We start from the raw sequence: 17,487 nt of genomic DNA, 5'->3' as shown, positions 1-17,487 counted from the left end.
ACACACACACACGCACATGCACACTCTAACATAAGCGCACATTCACATACAAACACAAGCTCCTTGCTACCTTTGGTGTCACCTACTCCCCCATTAGGCTTCCTTGAAGTCTGCGGGAGCAGGGGGGGTCTCTAAGCTGTTTATCACCGCAGCGCTCGGAACACACCAGGGTTTTTCTTCCCTACAGATGCTGTAAATATGGAGAATAGGGAGAAATGAGGAAGATCTCTGCCGCTTTATCCCGAGGGCTCTGAAATCAGCCCGGCTCCCAACAAAAACACAAAGATACTCAGACACATTCACACACACATGCACGCACACACAGCGCTTTGATCAAAGGATGAATGGAGCAAACGTACAGGGAAGTGACAACTTCCAACAGAGCTGGCCCCCTTTTTTTTCACAGCACCCCCCACCCCGCTACACATACACACATTCAACTTAGGGAAGAGTTTGAGCATATCATGTGAGCTCTCAGTGGGTCAGAGGGGAGTTGGTAGCTTAAGGCTTAAGAAAGGCTAACTTCAGTTTGAAAGAAGAACAGGAAACATCTTGCAGAAGTCGTAGTAAGAGAAGCAGTTTGTTGAAATAAACTTGATGTAACCCCCTTTTTCCTCAACATTATGAGACATGCAGCAAGTGTTGCTTGGATGAGGAAAAAATCCACAGATTGGTTCACGTCACTCTTCTCTAACTGTCCCCCTTTTCGCTTCATTTTTGCTTTTATTCTTGTTTTGGTTTTCCGTCAGATGTTTGGCGATGGCTTCCATTCCCATGGTGCACCAGCCCCAGGCTCCATCAGACAGTGTTTTTTTTCTTGCTCTTTTCTCCCTTCATCCCTACAACAAAGGGATGGGAGAAACAAAAAGAGGAAGAAAAATCAAGAAAACCCCTGTGCAAAAATGCAAATAATTTAAGACACACACACACACATTCTTTTACTGCCACTTTACTGTACCTCAAAGGTGCCCAGTGTGTGACAAAGGTGGGTGGGATAAATTACCTCAACCTTTCTGATCTCCCATCCTTTTTGGCACCTTTATATCTTTCCTTCAATTCGTCTCTCTCTTTATTTTCTCCTTCTCTTCCCCCTTCGAGCACATATCTCTGCATCTCAACTTCTCCCATTTTTTTTAATCCCTCATCCTTTCCTCCCTGGAGTTCTCTTCCACCCCCTGTCGATATGTGGCTTTTATTCCTAGATGTAAAGCCAGTGCTTGCCATCTATCTATCCCTCCATCCCTCCCTCCACCGCCCTATTCTTCCCCCACTGAGTGTTTGATATTTGACGAGGAAGCCTTTGAAGTGAGCTGACTTTAAAGAGGCCTGCTGATGATGACAGAGGGAACCAGCCGAGGCCTAGCCCAGCATGACCATACACCAGGCCCGCCACCCCTTAAAACAACCCCGTAGCCCTGGGTGCCTATGAGAGTGCCCTGATTACTACCTCCAATGGTGGAGCGGGCCTTGGTGGAGTACGATGCATAAATGTAGACAGATGAGGGGAAAGGAGTATAGATATCTTTGTAGAAGTTGGGGAGGGTTGGCGCTTGGTCATGGAGGGGTGACACATGATACAATGGCTAACGTATCTCCTTCTCCCTAAAGCGTACTTGCCGTCCGCCCAAGGAGATGGTCCCAATGGAGCCGTCACAGTTTGCAGCTCAGCTCATCTCCCGCCTGGAGAGCCTGAAGAGAAAGCAGGACACTCTCAACTCTCTGGAGGAGAAGTTGCAGCAGATTCAGGAGGTCAGTATACAATTGTTTTTTGTTTTTGTTTTTTTTACTTGAGAGGAGTCAACTGTAAGTTGTATTTATATATATATTTTTAAAATAATTCCTCAGTTGATGATTTTGTTTGCCTTGTTACCAGGAGGAGGAAAAAGAAGACACAGAGATAATAGGAAGTGCTCCACAGTTCTCTCCCCACCCCTTGACCCTCCTCCTTGGCTCCTCTGACGAGGACCCTCAGGCAATTCTGGACAAACACCTGTCTCGCGTACTGAAGACCCCCGGCTGCCAGTCCCCCTCTGTCATTCCTCACTCGCCTCGCTCCAGCTCCCCAGAACACAGGCCCATCATGCGGGACGGCTTTGGAATCAAGTCCCTGGTTAGGACAGGGCCCTCTAGTTCTTCTGTCTCTAGTCCTGACCAAGGGGCCGTCACTCTGGCCTTGGGCCCTAACAGGACCTTAGTAAGCAGGCAGAGCACAAAACACATCCACCACCACTACATCCACCACCATGCCAGTCCTAAGACTAAGGAGCAGATTGAAAGGGAGGCAGCCCTCAGGGTGCATGGTCTGTGCTCCAGCAGTCCTGAGTGCCAGCCTTGCCAGCCTTACCAACGCAGCCGCAGTCTGGGCAGGGAGATGTGTGGGTCCATCTCAGCAGACAGCAGTGTGGGGTCAGTTCCAAGCTCTTCTTTGATATTCATGTCTTGTTACTTTAGTTTTTCTTGTGTTGATTGTATACAAATGAACCATACTAATTCTCTGTCTCTCTCTTTCTTTCTCTTCCTTCCCAGGCGTTCAAGCTCTCTGTCCAGGCATATGTGTCGTTCAGGGGCTGAGGATGGAGTAGCAGAAAGGTGTATGGAGGACTTACAGCTGCCCAGTGACACAACAGATCCCACCCAGAATGTGTTGAAGTGGATCCTGGAAAGTAAACGGCAAGGCAAGCACAAGTCTCACAGGTACAGTTTCTATAACTTGGAGTGCTTTGGTTTTTAAATGCTCTAAAATATCATAATTTATGTCTTACCATTGCACGTTGTTAATGCAAGTAGTCTTATTTCTATTCTTCCTTGCAGTAACCAGAGCACCAAGAAATCCTTTGGAGGCTCGTCTGCGCAGACGCACATGTGGGGTGGTGGTGGAAGCTGTGGCCACCTACGTAGCCACCAGCCAGCCCAACCATTCATCCAGGATCCAGCCATGCCTCCCCTGCCCCCTCCCAACACTTTGGCCCAGCTGGAGGAGGCCTGCCGCAGACTGGAGGAGGTCTCCACCAAGACCACCAAGCAAAGGTACCAAGAAACTAGAGAGCAGTTGTTGGAATATTGCTTTTTAGCCTCGGTCTGCTTTCTTTTTTAATTTCTAGATGCATTTTTTATATTGACGTCTTGGATTTTCACTGCAGGAAACATCAGTGAGTATTTTTGATCCAAGTAATAAAGTTTTTACCATATCTCATCCCAGGCATTCAATGTCCAGTCTCCAGCAAGAGAAGAGCCACCTAGTGCCTGTCCAGGGTGAAGGGTCCGTCCCTCCGTCTCTAGCCAATCCCAGCCCTGCTGGCTTCCTCACCACCAGCCCCGGTCTCCAATCAGAAGAGTACGATGCTTCTAGCGTCCTGCCCTCCCTCTCCTCTCCTCTTCTCTGCTCCTCTTCCTCCTCCTCTCAGCCATAACCTCCACCTTGCAGTGTACTTCTACCCTTTTAACTCTTCCTGCTTGTCGCCCGCACTGCTCACCGCACATGTAGGGAGGCAGACAAGTAGTCATGTCACATGCCACACGTGCACTCATCCACATACAGTCAATCAAAAGAGAGGGTGACCCCCTTTGCAAAGCTTGTTTTACGCTTTGTACTCAGATGCCTGGCTCTGCCTCTGTTTGCATGAATCTTATATTTGTGCTGAGTGTGTAGTCACAGCACCACCTGACTGAGACTTCCCTTTCATATATATGTATCATTTTTATTGGCCGTCCTTCAGTGAGCTGGCTGTCTGCTGGGGCGAGCAGAGCTTTGCTAAGGGAGCTCTTCTGAAGTGGGCCTACAAAGCCTTGGACATAGCTGAAGGGGAATTGATAATACTGTGCCCCCTTCTCCGTGCACACACACATAAGTACACACTTACTGATGGCACTAGGTCACTCACTTACTCACTCACTCACTCACTTACTCACTCACTCACTCACTAGTGTTATTCTTCAGTCAGGGTGCTGTTACTGTAGTTCTGCTCTGGTATTGTAGTCGATTGCTGTTAAAGTCCTTTAGAAGCGTTGCTTCGTTTCTGATTTCTCTTTTGAGCATTATCTTGTTAAGCATCATGTGTGGGACTCCTTCTAACACACCCTCTCACTTTATGTCTACTTTCAGGATGAAGGAGTGTAAAAAGGGTTTCGGAGGCGAGACAGTGGTGACATATTTCTTCTGTGGTGAGGAGATCCCCTACCGCAGGAACATGAAGAGCCACAGTCTCACCCTGGGCCACTTTAAGGAGCAGCTCCGCAAGAAGGGCAACTACAGGTGGGTTGCTAGAAATTGGAATACACAGGTGCCGGTTAAAGCTTTACCAGGGAGATGTAAAATGAACTTTTGCCACCGATGCTTTAGTGATATTGTTGATTGTTGGCAATAAAACATTATCCATTCATTGGCCTTGATGTAAAACAATAATTGAGAACAAACTGTTGCCTTTGGGAGTCTAAACACAAACCCTCTTGCAGACAGTATTCCTGTCTCTGTCTGAGAAGTGATTTTAGATATCTACAGTGGTATGGGAGCTTTTACGGCTGAATTTGCGATCCATGATTTTTAGTGTCATCTCATCATAACCTTAGTGACATTTAAGACCTTGTCACTCTAACCAGGCTAATGGTAACCACAAACTGAAGCAAGAACGTCCAATGTTGCATGCTACACTGTTGAGTGGTACATTTATACCTTGGAATTGTGGTCAGCGCCTGTGTGACCTGATATATTTTCTCCACATTTATTAGGTGTGCGTGCGTGCATGCATGTGTGTTGAAAAGTAAAGGATAAGAGGGAAGGAGGGTGGTGCGGGGGTTAGTAGAAGAGTTTGAACTACAGCGATTTGGGTCCCATCTGGCATTGATTTCCATGCTAAGGCACACTTAATACACATGGCTTTGAAGCCCCGGCCCCTTTCATTTCAACCAACAAAGACTCACACAAATGGCCAGCGTGCAAATTCTTCAATGATGCTATCAGTGCCGTGTGTGCGTGTGTGCGTGTGTGTGTGTGTGTGTGTGTTGAACGTGCACAATGTTTACACATGTTGTAATAATTTTATGGATATTTTGGAAAACGATCAAACATTTATTGTTTAGGCTGCCGTGGTCTCCAGGATAAGCATGGCTTGAGTATTGTGTTAATAATTACAAATATCAAACCATTTCTTGAGAAAAAAAGCAAAAGAAACTTCTTCCTCTCCAGATGTTAGCAGCGTTTTTGGATCAACAAATGTGACAAGCACTCTCCCCCCTTGCCACCACCACTACTTCTCTTCTTTTCTCTCTGGCTTGCTGTCTCAGTTCCTGTGTCATACCATCCACATTTTTTGGAGAGAGCTGCACAGGGCTTTAATAGCAGCCAGAGAATGTGTGGAGTTGGGTCATTTCAACATGGCAGCGGTTCAACAAAGAACAGTACTGCAGGGCCCTGCCAGACAATATTGGTGCCAGATGTCAGTGCAAACGGAGAGAGAAGGGGGGAAAAAACAGATCTAGCCACATAAAACATGTTCCAGTGGAAATTCAGGCTCTCTCTGTCTCTCTCTCAGCAAAAAAGATCATTGCTCTTTGAAGATTTTTTTTTTAAGAGTAGCACGGCTCCACTTTTTCTTTTTTTTCTTTTTTCTCCTACCTTCTTCAAAAAGGAAAGGAGGATACAATTACCAGGCTTGTCTTGCGCTTTAATTCATGTCCTTATTTATCTACTTTGTCTTATTTACTTGTTTTATTTCTCTTAGAGAGACCTCTTGTATTCCGTGTAGTTGAAACCTTCCTGTATTTCAAATGTAGCTGCTTTTTATTAGCGACCACCCTCAAGCTGATTGGCGCATGTGTACTCAGACCTTTGCATGGAAGACTATAGCTCTTGTTTTAGTATTGCATGTTTCCACTTTGTCAGCATCCCGTCTCATTAAAAACAAAATGCTCACAAACATACCCACATTTCAGTCACCCCACACAAGGAGCAAATCGAGGCATTTTTCCATTACATAGTTAATGAGTGAATTCTGAGACACCCCCCTAACCAACCCACCCCTGCTGGTTTCTCTTCCTCTAAAATGAGGATGGGGGGGTGCGTGCATCATTAATGGCCCAGTGAAGTCATGGCTGACAAGAAGCCCCTCAGATTTTTTTTTCTTTTTTTTTTGCTTGCACACAGAGAGAAAGTTGTCAGTCGGCTGTCCTTCCTATAGCTCAGCGAGAGCTCATGCTATCCACGGGGGTAACGAAGGACACTGTGTTCTTCTAGCTCTTTCTCCGCCTCCTCCTTTCTCAGTTCTTTTCTTTGTCCCTGTAATAATGAAACAGGGATGAGGAGCGAGGAGTGAAAGGCTGTACATGTATGTCCTCTAACATGTGCTCAAGTGGGTGTGCAGGAGTTTGGGGGGGGTGTAATGACAGGCAGACTTGCAGGCACCCAAAATATCAGCCTTTGTCAAAGGACCACTTCATTTGCACGTTGGCCTAATTGGCCCCTGTTAGCTGGGGCAAAGCTCACGGCAACACGGTGGAGAAAAAGGAAAGGGAGAAGTAACGAAGAGAAGGAGGGACGGATAAAGAGAGCAATCCTCTTATTTTTGACTTTTTCCAGCAGCAGGTTCCACCCCACCCGGAGAAGTCAGTCTGTAGCTCAGCAGGCTTGGTTGATTATGTACCGAGTGGCTTCTCATGGATGGCGGAAATGAGGCTTAATGTTAAAAGGTCAAAAGGGGTGGCAAGCTGTTTAACTTTTAGGGGTGTTTTATGTGTCTTGAGTCATGCTTGTTGTGTATGATAAAGTCTTTGGGTGTTAACTTCCTCTCAACTCTCTGTTGCAGATACTACTTCAAGAAGGCCAGTGATGAGTTTGAGTGTGGTGCAGTGTTTGAGGAGGTGTCAGACGACTGCTCCTTACTGCCCACCTACCAGGGCAAGATTCTGGGCAAGGTGGAGAGGATGGAGTGAGACACTCCCATGTTGTGGATTATACAGACGTTTCACACCTCCATGGATGTACTCCCTTCATATGCTCGCACACGCGCATACACACACAAAGTATGTCTTGTAAGCCAAGACTGTGCGGAACTGGAAATGTTGTCAAATGAATGTCAACGAGGTTCGGGCAGACTGGATGAACGATGGACAGGAAAAAGGAAGGAGGACAAGTTATCGCTATTACAGGACTAGTCAGCTGGTCAGCCCGCCTTGAAGTGAAGAAACTGAATGACTGTGTTGCTGGACTGAAACATCTTTGTGTTTGCAGAAGAGAAAACTCTAGAGACTCTAGGTGAATGACCACTCGTCAAAGAAGCGGGCCGGTGGGTTCAAAAGACTGACAGCCTACCTGACCCTGCCTTTTGCTTGCATCTGCCCATGGGCACTTGCTAGCACACCGCTAATATGTATATGCAGATATACATGTACATTGCATTGTATTGTGATGCTCATATTGCTGTGTAAAGATTTATATTGCTATTTATTGGAAATATCCCTGCCCTAACCCCATTATTCCTTCATGGACAAGCTGCTTGGAGTTGGAGTAACTTCTCCAATTTTCCACATTCGTGATTTTTTTTTCTTTTCTTTTTTTTTCACCCCCTCCTGAGCATCAGTTCTCAAGCAAAGGAAATGGGTTTTATGCATTTTCTGCCCCTCGTATTGAACTTTAAACTTCAAAAATACCTCTTCAAAAAAATCCACTTCTGCTCCTGGAGAATTACTGGGACATCATCTCTGATCTTTTGGCTGTAGAACTTACTGCTGAAGCTTTGAGAATGGCTCTCTGTATCACTTAAAAGCTTGATAATATATTTACTACTGCAGTGCTATTTGTGGCTGTGTCCCCATCTGCTCTGAGTGTACTATGAAAAAAGGAACAAAAATGCTATTAACATTCAATTCCCTACTCTGGGACTCTGCCCAGCTAGCCTTGATCTGTCGCGTCTTAGTGCCTTTGTTTCAGTGGTGCAGGCATCGCACAAATAGCCTATGTATGAGGAAACTGCCCTGAACAGGTCCTAGAGTCCCCACAATGTGTTTACACCAATATTAATATTTAACAACAAAACGCTCTATAATGTGCTCCCCAACATGCTAACCTATGTGATTGTGTGACTGAGTTGCTTTTGAGTAGGGTTACTCTGTATTTGAAACCTGCGCTATGAGCTGCAGATGATAACGGTGGCGATATACACTATGTCCATAGTGTGTTATTTGAGTACAGTAGCTGTGCCTACATGGATTCTTGCCGTGTTTTACCCAATTTTCAGGGTCCAATTACTCCCTTGGTTTTTACAAGGGGCCTTATGTTGAAAAGATATTTTTATGCCTTTTAGTATCTGTTTCATCATGTTTGTTTTATAATATTTTTCATGGCTTCCTTGGCTCCACTTGTAAACTGTAAATTATGCTTCTATAGAGCTCAGTTATAAAAAGATGCCTCGGTACTTTAATTATTGTAATTATGAAGAGATGTAGCCTTTATTAAAATGTTCTATTTTTCAAATTAGCAAATGGCTGTGTGTTTGTGTGTGTGTGTGTGTGTGTTACACCCCCCTCCCCCCCGCTGTGGAGAGTGCAGCCCGTTGGATCCGGTGAGTACTCTGGTAGATTTGCATCCATTATCAGCTCTTCATTTACTCCCTGTTGGAAATTTCAAACACTCAACATTAATTTGGCCACCAGAGCCTCTGTGTGCTTCAGTGTAATACGGAAAGAGAGGAAGAGTATCTATGTATGTGTTAATGAGTCTTCTGGTAAATGTGTGCCATAAGTACATTTTACCCAGCTGTTTGTATGGTTAACTGTTCGGCCTCCTGTGGCCCTGCGTGAACTAAGTATTCGTTTAATGTACTCTTTGCTCAGACTCAGTCAAGGTCCCAGTAAATAGATAATTCCCAGGGTGGCTGAGAACAGGTATAGATTATCAGGGAGTCTGAGGAGTAATGTGTTTTAAGATAAGATTCTGACTTTAAAGGTTCACATTTTGTCTTAAAACAATCAGTTTTCTACATGAGCATTTTAACAGGCTTTGCTTGCTGTAATCCTGTTCATACTGGCAAAGAACCCTTCCTAGTGTATCTGTAATGCATGTGATGGACAAAACCTTCAGTCCTCTTTTTGTGCAAAAATGTAATAAATGTTAGGAAAATCAAGTAGGTATCTTCCAAAGTTACAGATATTTTAGCACAAAATTCCACTTTTTGCAGCTCAACAAGGAAACCCAAAGAGGGGATTTGATACTAAACGGACAAAATTTGGATGATACCTACATGATTTAGTTAACATAAACTGCTGAAGCCTTGTATTGGCATCAGGAAAAAAGTGGAATATATACTCAACAAAAAAAAAAGAAACGTCCTGTTGCTTTCAACTGCTGTAACATTTTAAGCAACATTAACATTTGAAAATATTTGATCATTAAAAGATTTAACAACTAGGACAAGAACAATTTTCATATAAATGTGACTAACAGAACACAGGAATGTGTTTCTGAACAAATGGGGGAGGATCAAAATCCATAGTAGCCCTAAGTATCTGGTGTGGCCACCAACCTGCATGAAGTACTGCAGTGCATCTCCTCATGTACTGCACCAGATTGGCCAGTTCTCGCAGTTGTTGCCATCCTGTACCTGTCCAGCAGGTGAGATATTCAGATGTACCGATCCTATGCAGGTGTTGATACGTGGTCTGCCACTGCAAGGACAATCAGCTGTGCTTTCTGTCTCCCTGTAGCGCTGTCTTGGGCGTCTCACAGTTGGGACATAGCAGTGTATTGCACTGGCCACATCCGCTGTCCTCATGCCTCCTTGCACCGTGCCTAAGGTACGTTCACGCAGATTAGCAAGGACACTGAGCGTCTTTCTTTTGGGACTTTTCAGTCAGTAGAAAAATCTCTTTACTTTCCTAATTTTCTTATAACTGTGACCTTAATTGCATACCACCAGCAAGCTCTTATTGTCTTTTTGACAGGTGCATGTTCATTAATTATTTATGGTTTGTTTAACAAGCATGGAAAACAGTGTTTAAACCCGTTGCAATGAAGATTTCTAAAGTAGATTTTTTTTACAAAAGTATCTTTAAAATACAGTGTCCTAAAAAAGGGACGTTTCTTTTTTTGCTGAGTATATATTTAATAAAATCAGGGCTGGATTTTGTCTCCCATCACTTACATTGGAAGTGCATTGGGAAGAGGCTTTTAATGACCAGGATGGACAGTAGGAATGATACAACATACTGCACATGCAAGGTCACAGTAGTAGTACAAGACTCCTATGAACTAAGTTGTAGGTTTAATTAAAATCTACATTTATGTGGCATTATCACATGAATGAAACTAGAGACTAAAAAGTACCAAAACATGGAGTCATTTGGTTGATGTTCTTGATGTAATTGATCATTGATCAATTATAGTCTGAAGCCTTTAACATCTACCCTTTAAAGGCAGGTGTTTTTCTAATGTTTTCTTATTGTCAACAAATCATATGTTAATGTGTTATTTCATCTATCACTCAATACTATCTTACTTCTTTACCCTGTCTGTGGCTCTCAGACAAAAGGCCATTTGTTCCTACTCGAGACGTAAGTCTTTATAATTCATTCATTGGGGACTATTTTTTATGTGGATTAATACACAAGTAGCTCATAGAGACAAGGGTGTAGGTTATTGAGACAGGAATAATTAGTACCAGGCTACACAGACAATACTTGATAAAGCAATCTGTTCATTTTTGTTTTGGTCATTTCATTGGATTTGTTGGCAATAGAAGAAAAATAGCATCATACTTTGATCTCAGACAGATCATGAAATTAATCCTGTTTTTTTTGTGGACTTTATTTATAGATTTTCAAAATATACGCAAAATATAGCTACAAACAGTTCCTGAACCTCACTTTACTACTCATTTCATTACCAATCACAACATAAAAGGCTAATAGGGTGGTAGGATCCACAGTGCAAGGGATCTTTTTTCAACAGGACTGATATTGTTGCCTGAGTCATGGTTGTAGGTAGTTTCCTTGTTGAGATAATTTCCTTGAACAGAGAGTTCAGAATAAGTACCAATTTGTGTGAGAATAACTTATAAAATTCTACAGAAAACCCGTCAGGTCCGGGTGCTCTCCCACTCTGCATAGAACTTATTCCCTGTGATATTTCAACATATGTTATGGAGGCATCAAGGAAAGCTCGGCCTTCTGTACCAATGTTTGGTAATTCCAGGCCATTTAGAAAGGTTTGGATTTCGGCTGCGCTCACGGAGGCTTGCAATGTGTAAAGTTCTTCATAGTATGCCTTAAATTGATCATTTATGATCTGGGGACGTGTGGAGGTAGAGTCTGACGAAAAACGAATTTCAGGAATTGCCCTACGTGCTGCTGCCTGTCTAAATTGATGACACAGTCATTTTCCTGCCTTTTCGCCGTGTTCAGAATATGATTGCTTTGTTTTATGTGGTAACCGTTCTGTCTGTTTTATGGAAAGGTTATTATATTCTGTTTGCAACAATAGCCGTTCTTTATTGAGATCAGGAGTGAAATCCTGAGCTAAACTGTCGTCAATGTCCGATATCTGTTGGGTGAATTCTATAAGACGCTTGGTTTGTTCTTTTTTTTTGTGAGCTGCATATGAAATTATCTGTCCTCTGAGATAGGCTTTGAGTGACTCCCATATAGTGGTGTATGACATTCCTGGGGTGCTGTTGATCTCTAGGTAAAGGTCAGTTTGGTCGGAAATTAGTTTATGAAATGACCTGTTTGCCATGTCTAACAGGACAGGACTGTGGTTGGAGATCACTATGGCGTGATACTGGGAGTTAGTTACCAAAGAGATGATCCTGTGGTCAATCAAATAAAAATCAATTCAATTCAAGTATGTAAGTTGAACTGGCGAGAAAAATGAAAACTGTCTGGTAGTGGGATTGGAGTGTCTCCCGGGATCAAATAACTTGTAGGATTGCCTAATCGACAACAATAACGCACTCAAATTAGAAACAGATTTACTTTGCCTGTTTCTAGACTTTTCTAGCGTTGGCTGTAGAGTACAGTTGAAATCTCCCCCTAAGTTAAGATCAGGGAGTTTACCAACGAGGCTAGAGAAGAACTGAGGGTTGTCCCAGTTGTGACCATAGAGATTGACCAGTGCAACTAAATTGCCATATAACTTCCCTGTCACAATGAAAAACCAGCCATTATAATTCTATCCTGTTTTGTCAAGCTTTTTGTCAGCTGAGACCTGCAGTCGTGTAAGATGTAAAGAAAGCTATATATCACAGTGTACACCAGGCTAACTTACATGATAGCTCAATTAAATTTAACGTGTAATAGCTTATAGCTTCACACACATTACACATTGATATCTTCACAAACATATTGCACACCACACTCCTTTGCCACTCTCTCTCCTTTTTAGTTGCATTGGCTAAGAGTGTAATGCTGCCTTTCATATTAAAAGGGCATCATGATATTGTTAAAATACCATTTTCAGCCCTTTCATCAGCAAAGGTCAGTGCATACACTTGAAGGCCATCCTTTGGACTCTTTAGAACTAAGAGGGTCTCACTCAGCGGCGCTCCACTGTCAGAAGGCCTTGTGAAGCCATCTTTGTATAGAGAGCTATTTTAGATGGGGTCATCTCTTTGAACAGTGCACTGGGTTAGGTAGACGCTGGACTGCTATTCAAACACATAGGTGGGTATTAAAGCCACACTATGAAACTTTTCCCTCTTCAGTCCTCCTATAGGTTGTCTCATTGGAACTACACGTTGCACGATCGCCACCTTGGTCCACCTCACACGACTGTAGTTCCAATGAGACAACCTGCAGGGGGACCAAAGAGGGAAAAGTTGCATAGTGTTGCTTTAAGATTTGGGGGCATTTGAGGGTTTCTTAAAAACCGTTTATTTGTTTATGTGAATTATTTGTATGACTGCAATCCTGCCATAAGTTTTTGGAACATTATTTGGCTGGTTCTCTTCCAACTGCACCTTGGCTAAGAAGATGATGGTTATAAAAAACAACTCAAATTGCACTTACATAAGGCCCTTTGTAGTTTGGCTTATTTAAAGCTAATGTACTTCTTCAAAGTAATTCTTGCTGTTCTGAGTTGTACCTTCATGGTTGAATTCATTGGAAGTGGCTTTGGATAAAATTGTTAGCTAAATGAAGTGTAATGTAATGTAACTGTTCTGTGCATCTGGTTTAACACCCATATCTCTGCTTGTCTTTGGCGAAAAAGTAAAAGATGATACGCAATAGTAGTCTAACAAAATAACCTTAACTCAAGATCCCCTTACAGCTTTTCCCAGAGCTTTTAATTGCATCTCACACTAGCTAAGTTTCCATCCACTTGTCAATCAAATTATCTTAAGTTTGGTAAAAAACTAATACCAATAAACCTGGTGAAAGTGTGTTTCCATCCAACAGCTTTAAAGCAGAATAAAAACCTGTTCCTTCGCAATTTCCTGATAAATTATGGCTTTTCTTAGATTTAAAATAGACATTATATTTTTCTGCAATTAAATTTAAAAAGTCGCTCGTCTCCTCGTTTGTCCACTTACATCTGTGTTTGTTGACACCCGCCATGTGTGCAAACAGAGCGGAAATACTGGGCGTAAATTAACTTAAACTTCTTCTTTTTAGTTTTGTGGCGGGTTGCAGCCATAAAATGACCTAAAGCTTAATCGAAATTCATTATTTATTTGGCAAATAATCCATCAGCGTTTAACACATACGTAAGCCGTATTTCAATCCAGATAAAATACAATGAGACTGAACGTATTTCCTTTAAGAAAATGCACCATGTAACATATAGGTTCACAAGAATGCGTATGTATGCAGGCCCAAGTTGATATAATCAAATTACCAACTTACACCCAATTATTCAATGTAATTCCAAATTAGCAAACTTGAAAACTCTGGAAAAAGCAAGTAAATTGAGTTGTGTTTCAGTCTTTTCAGTCTGATTTTTACATGCATCCCCATAATCACACAAGGTTTTCTAGCTTAATTTTACATCCATACAGTCTTGCCCTCAGAAGGTATTTATCTTATAGGTACTTATCAGGTAATGACAGCTATCTGGGACACTGAATGTTCACGACTTTAATAAATCAGCCAGTGAGTTGGCACGACTTTGTGCCAAACTGCCACCTCACCCTCACCCTAACCCCACCCTCATGTCCACAGCTCTGCCTGCTATTGTTTCCCCCGATGATATCCAACGTCTGCTACCTGTCCCGCCCACATGAGGCAAGATCAAAGGGTCTGACTGTGAACAACGGCGCACAGGAATCTTAACAGGAAGTCAAACTAGGATCACACAGATGCGCTTTGATTGGTGGAGGAAAGGCTTTGACGTCCATATGTAGTCATTACTCTGCTAGACACTTTCCAAAATGGGTTGTTATATAGTACAACAGACATGGCCTTGACCCCCTTCAAAGACAATCCCTTACAAAGCAGCGGAGATGCCTTTGTCAGTAGGAGCAAACAATCTGAAATATGAAGGATTTGATCGCAAAAAAAGAAAAAATATGTAATGGTTAATGTAGAAACATCAAAACAGAACACAGCTGAGCATGAAGGCCATGGGAAAAAAACTGCTCACTGTCTGTCACCGCGAACCTCAACCTCATTGAAATACACTCCAATCATTCCACCATAGCCGGATACGAGAGAGTGAGACCCCCAATTTTGAATCTTGAACCCCTTCATTTGGAACCTGGATCAGCCATGCGAGTTGTTCCACACAGGCATTGACCCAGACAGCCATGGGACTGTGGTCAACCAGGGGGCCTCGTCTGGAACCTGGCCAGGCGCCACTGTGGTAGCTGATCCCCCTACCATGTGACCAATCCATAGGACCAATCATGTGACTTTATGCTGCCTGATACCCTCTTCTAACCAATGACAGACTCAGTATCAACCAATGCCTATCTGCTGAAATGTGTAGATGACAGCTGCTTGGCCAAGAAGGAGCAGAACCTATCCATCAAAAAGAAATTACCAGGGTTATTAATGTTTCTTACAGACTGTTCAAATGCAATATTACTGAAAGAGTGGAATATAGGCATCACTTAAATTATAGGATAGTGAGGTAATACAGAATACCATTAGAGAAGATATCCTATGTCTATAAGCTTAGAACAATACATTGCATAGCTCCTGTTTTTAGGAGACAAGCGCCTGGTAATTTAATGACCAACATATGTGACCAAATAATTTCCCCAAAAGGACTGACCGAAAGAAAAGGCATTATATTCTCCTTCCTAATCCCATGGCAAGAGTCTGAAGAGATTTTGTATCTCACAAATGCTTTGGGAAATGTAGAAGACAGAGGTTTTGACGTTGAGGGCCAGAAACCCAATCTGCCACCAGTGTAGTGAGGCGGTATCGGATGCTGTGCTGCTAAATGGGCGCTGAGGACTTGAGGTATGATAGCTGGTTGGGCCACGCCGGGGGATTCTGTGTGCATCGTCCCTGCAGCTGTAGGAAAAGCATCTTTTGTAAAAAGAGTGAGCACCATTGTCCTCCTTGGTGTTTACGTTTGTCTTAAATTTCACCCAGTGCACAGTGCAGCCGCACCAAGCCACAGGATAGGCATTGTTCTGGGCCCGTGCAGGAATGGTTGCCTGCAGTCACCTTCTTTCTGACTGTTGCCATTGTCCCACCACCAACCCCCCAAACTTCTTTGTTTTTGCTTCCCACCACAGACAGCTCAGATTGTTGCCTGATGTTGCTTCCTCTCGTCCCATTGTTTCCACGTCTCCTCTTATGTATGACTTTTCTCCTCCTTGTAGGTCAATATGTGTGTTGTTTGGCTGAGTGGTTGGAGGGGATGGGAGCGTTGGGTTGGAGGGGGGTTAGGGTACACAGAGTGCATGTGAAGTTTTATGGCTAACCGCATGTGTTTTTGAATCTTTGAGCTTCCACGTCCACGGGTTGGGGAGAGTCTGTTATCATGGGGATGGGGCGGAGAGAGGGAAGTAGGGTATGAGAGAGAGCGAGAGAAAAAGTTAAAGAACCAGGACTGGGACATGTGGTTCTTGTTTGGGGCACTGCATGCAGAGATGGTGGGTCTGGCTTCTCTTTGCTCCAACCTGCATCTACAATCTAAACATACCACTGATTATTAAACAATAGGGATGCTCTCATGCCCCCTCGATGTGAACCAGAAAAGGACAAACACAGCAGGATCACAACAAATCAGCCTCACACTTTGTTATCAAGGCAAGCTGTTTCCTTCACTAAAGTATGCACAGAATTCAAGGACACATTCTTATATTGTAAATCTATCATATTTCCTTTGTATTAGTCTACAGTATATCTCCAACGTCAGGGATCATGTTACTTCTTGGTTGTAACTGTGTGGGAGCATATTAGCATTATGCCTCTGGGCTCTGTAAATTCACTACAGTATGTAGTAAAGTTAGACTGGGAACTACGTGAACACCAAACCACAGCCCCCCCCCCAACCACCCCCCCCCCCCCCCCCCCCCCCCCCACACACACACACCACTTCATTCTAGATACAAGCAACACACACTAACTCCATGCCCTCTGTGCTGTTTTACATGCACTCAACCCCAAAACCCACCATAGTAACGAACTGTAACTAACTAACATTTAATTATTTTTGGAATGAATAAGCAATGAAACATGAACAACAACAAAATATCAAAAGAATAAAGTAGGGAACAACATAAATAAAACACTGGAACATGATTTACAAGGTTATCGTTGGTGAAAATGCTAATAGCCAATATATCCTACTTAGACAGCCCACATGAGTCAGGGAGATAAAATTCTACGTCTAACTTCTCCTATACGTCCGGATAATCAAATGAAAAAAACAACAACCTCCCTGTCTCTTAAGCTCTGGAAACCATGGGAACCAACCTTAATCCTGTATCCTAGCATTACACTACAGCTGAAAAAGATCCATGCTGATAAGCTTTAATGATGGAGGACAGAGAAGGCCATGGTGAAAAACATTACCTGATTACCACATGGCCTTACACAATCATCTCTACTGGTTCTTACAGTTCTACATGTTCCTGGGCTCCCCCTGAATGATGTTATCTCTCCGTCCTCAGCATTTACCTAGTTGGAAAGAAATAAGAAAGGGAGGAAGGAGAAGGAAAGAGCTGGGAAAGGAGGTGGATATGTGTATGAGCTGGGGTGTCCTCACTCCTGCTGGTCTGCCTGGGAAAGGAACGGACCTGGCTTCACATCACACACAGCCTGCATCAGCATACGTGTGAGCATGCATGTGAGTGAATTTGCTTGCATGGGAGTACGTATACTTGTGCGTGACTAGGAGAGTGCACAAAGGAAGGAGAATTGTTTCAAAGGAGAGAATTATAAAGGATAACAGGGGACGTGTGAGAAAGCAAGGGGAAATCAAGGAGAGGGTGTGAGTAAAAAAAAAAAAAGAACGTTATAAGTGTGATGAAAGAAGTCATGCGGAGTGTGACCATGGATGAAGACTTCACAGGTGCAGGAGAGAAGAAGCACTAGGGGTAATCCATC

The 17,487-nt window shown here is 43.2% G+C and overlaps 1 protein-coding gene across 2 annotated transcripts in view; it reads left to right on the top strand.

Annotated features, from left to right (window-relative positions):
- Positions 1-8,467, top strand: part of axin2 (axin 2 (conductin, axil)) — a 13,576-nt gene extending 5,109 nt beyond the window's left edge. Inside the window, exons 4-10 of one of the 2 annotated variants that reach the window (XM_032536687.1) lie at positions 1,609-1,749; positions 1,874-2,406; positions 2,527-2,694; positions 2,812-3,027; positions 3,200-3,334; positions 4,103-4,252; positions 6,798-8,467. In XM_032536687.1, the coding sequence (XP_032392578.1) occupies positions 1,609-1,749; positions 1,874-2,406; positions 2,527-2,694; positions 2,812-3,027; positions 3,200-3,334; positions 4,103-4,252; positions 6,798-6,924 (1,470 nt within the window). In that variant the 3' untranslated portion in view covers positions 6,925-8,467. Of the gene's footprint in view, positions 1-1,608; positions 1,750-1,873; positions 2,407-2,526; positions 2,695-2,811; positions 3,028-3,199; positions 3,426-4,102; positions 4,253-6,797 lie in introns of those variants that run through there. The other variant, XM_032536688.1, reaches the window with a different exon arrangement.
- Positions 8,468-17,487: the final 9,020 nt, after the last annotated feature.

This window comes from Etheostoma spectabile, chromosome 15, assembly GCF_008692095.1.
Source record: "Etheostoma spectabile isolate EspeVRDwgs_2016 chromosome 15, UIUC_Espe_1.0, whole genome shotgun sequence".
Classification (NCBI taxonomy): Eukaryota; Metazoa; Chordata; class Actinopteri; order Perciformes; family Percidae; genus Etheostoma; species Etheostoma spectabile.
Note: the sequence above shows the minus strand (reverse complement) of the source record. Positions and strands in the feature narration are given on the sequence as shown.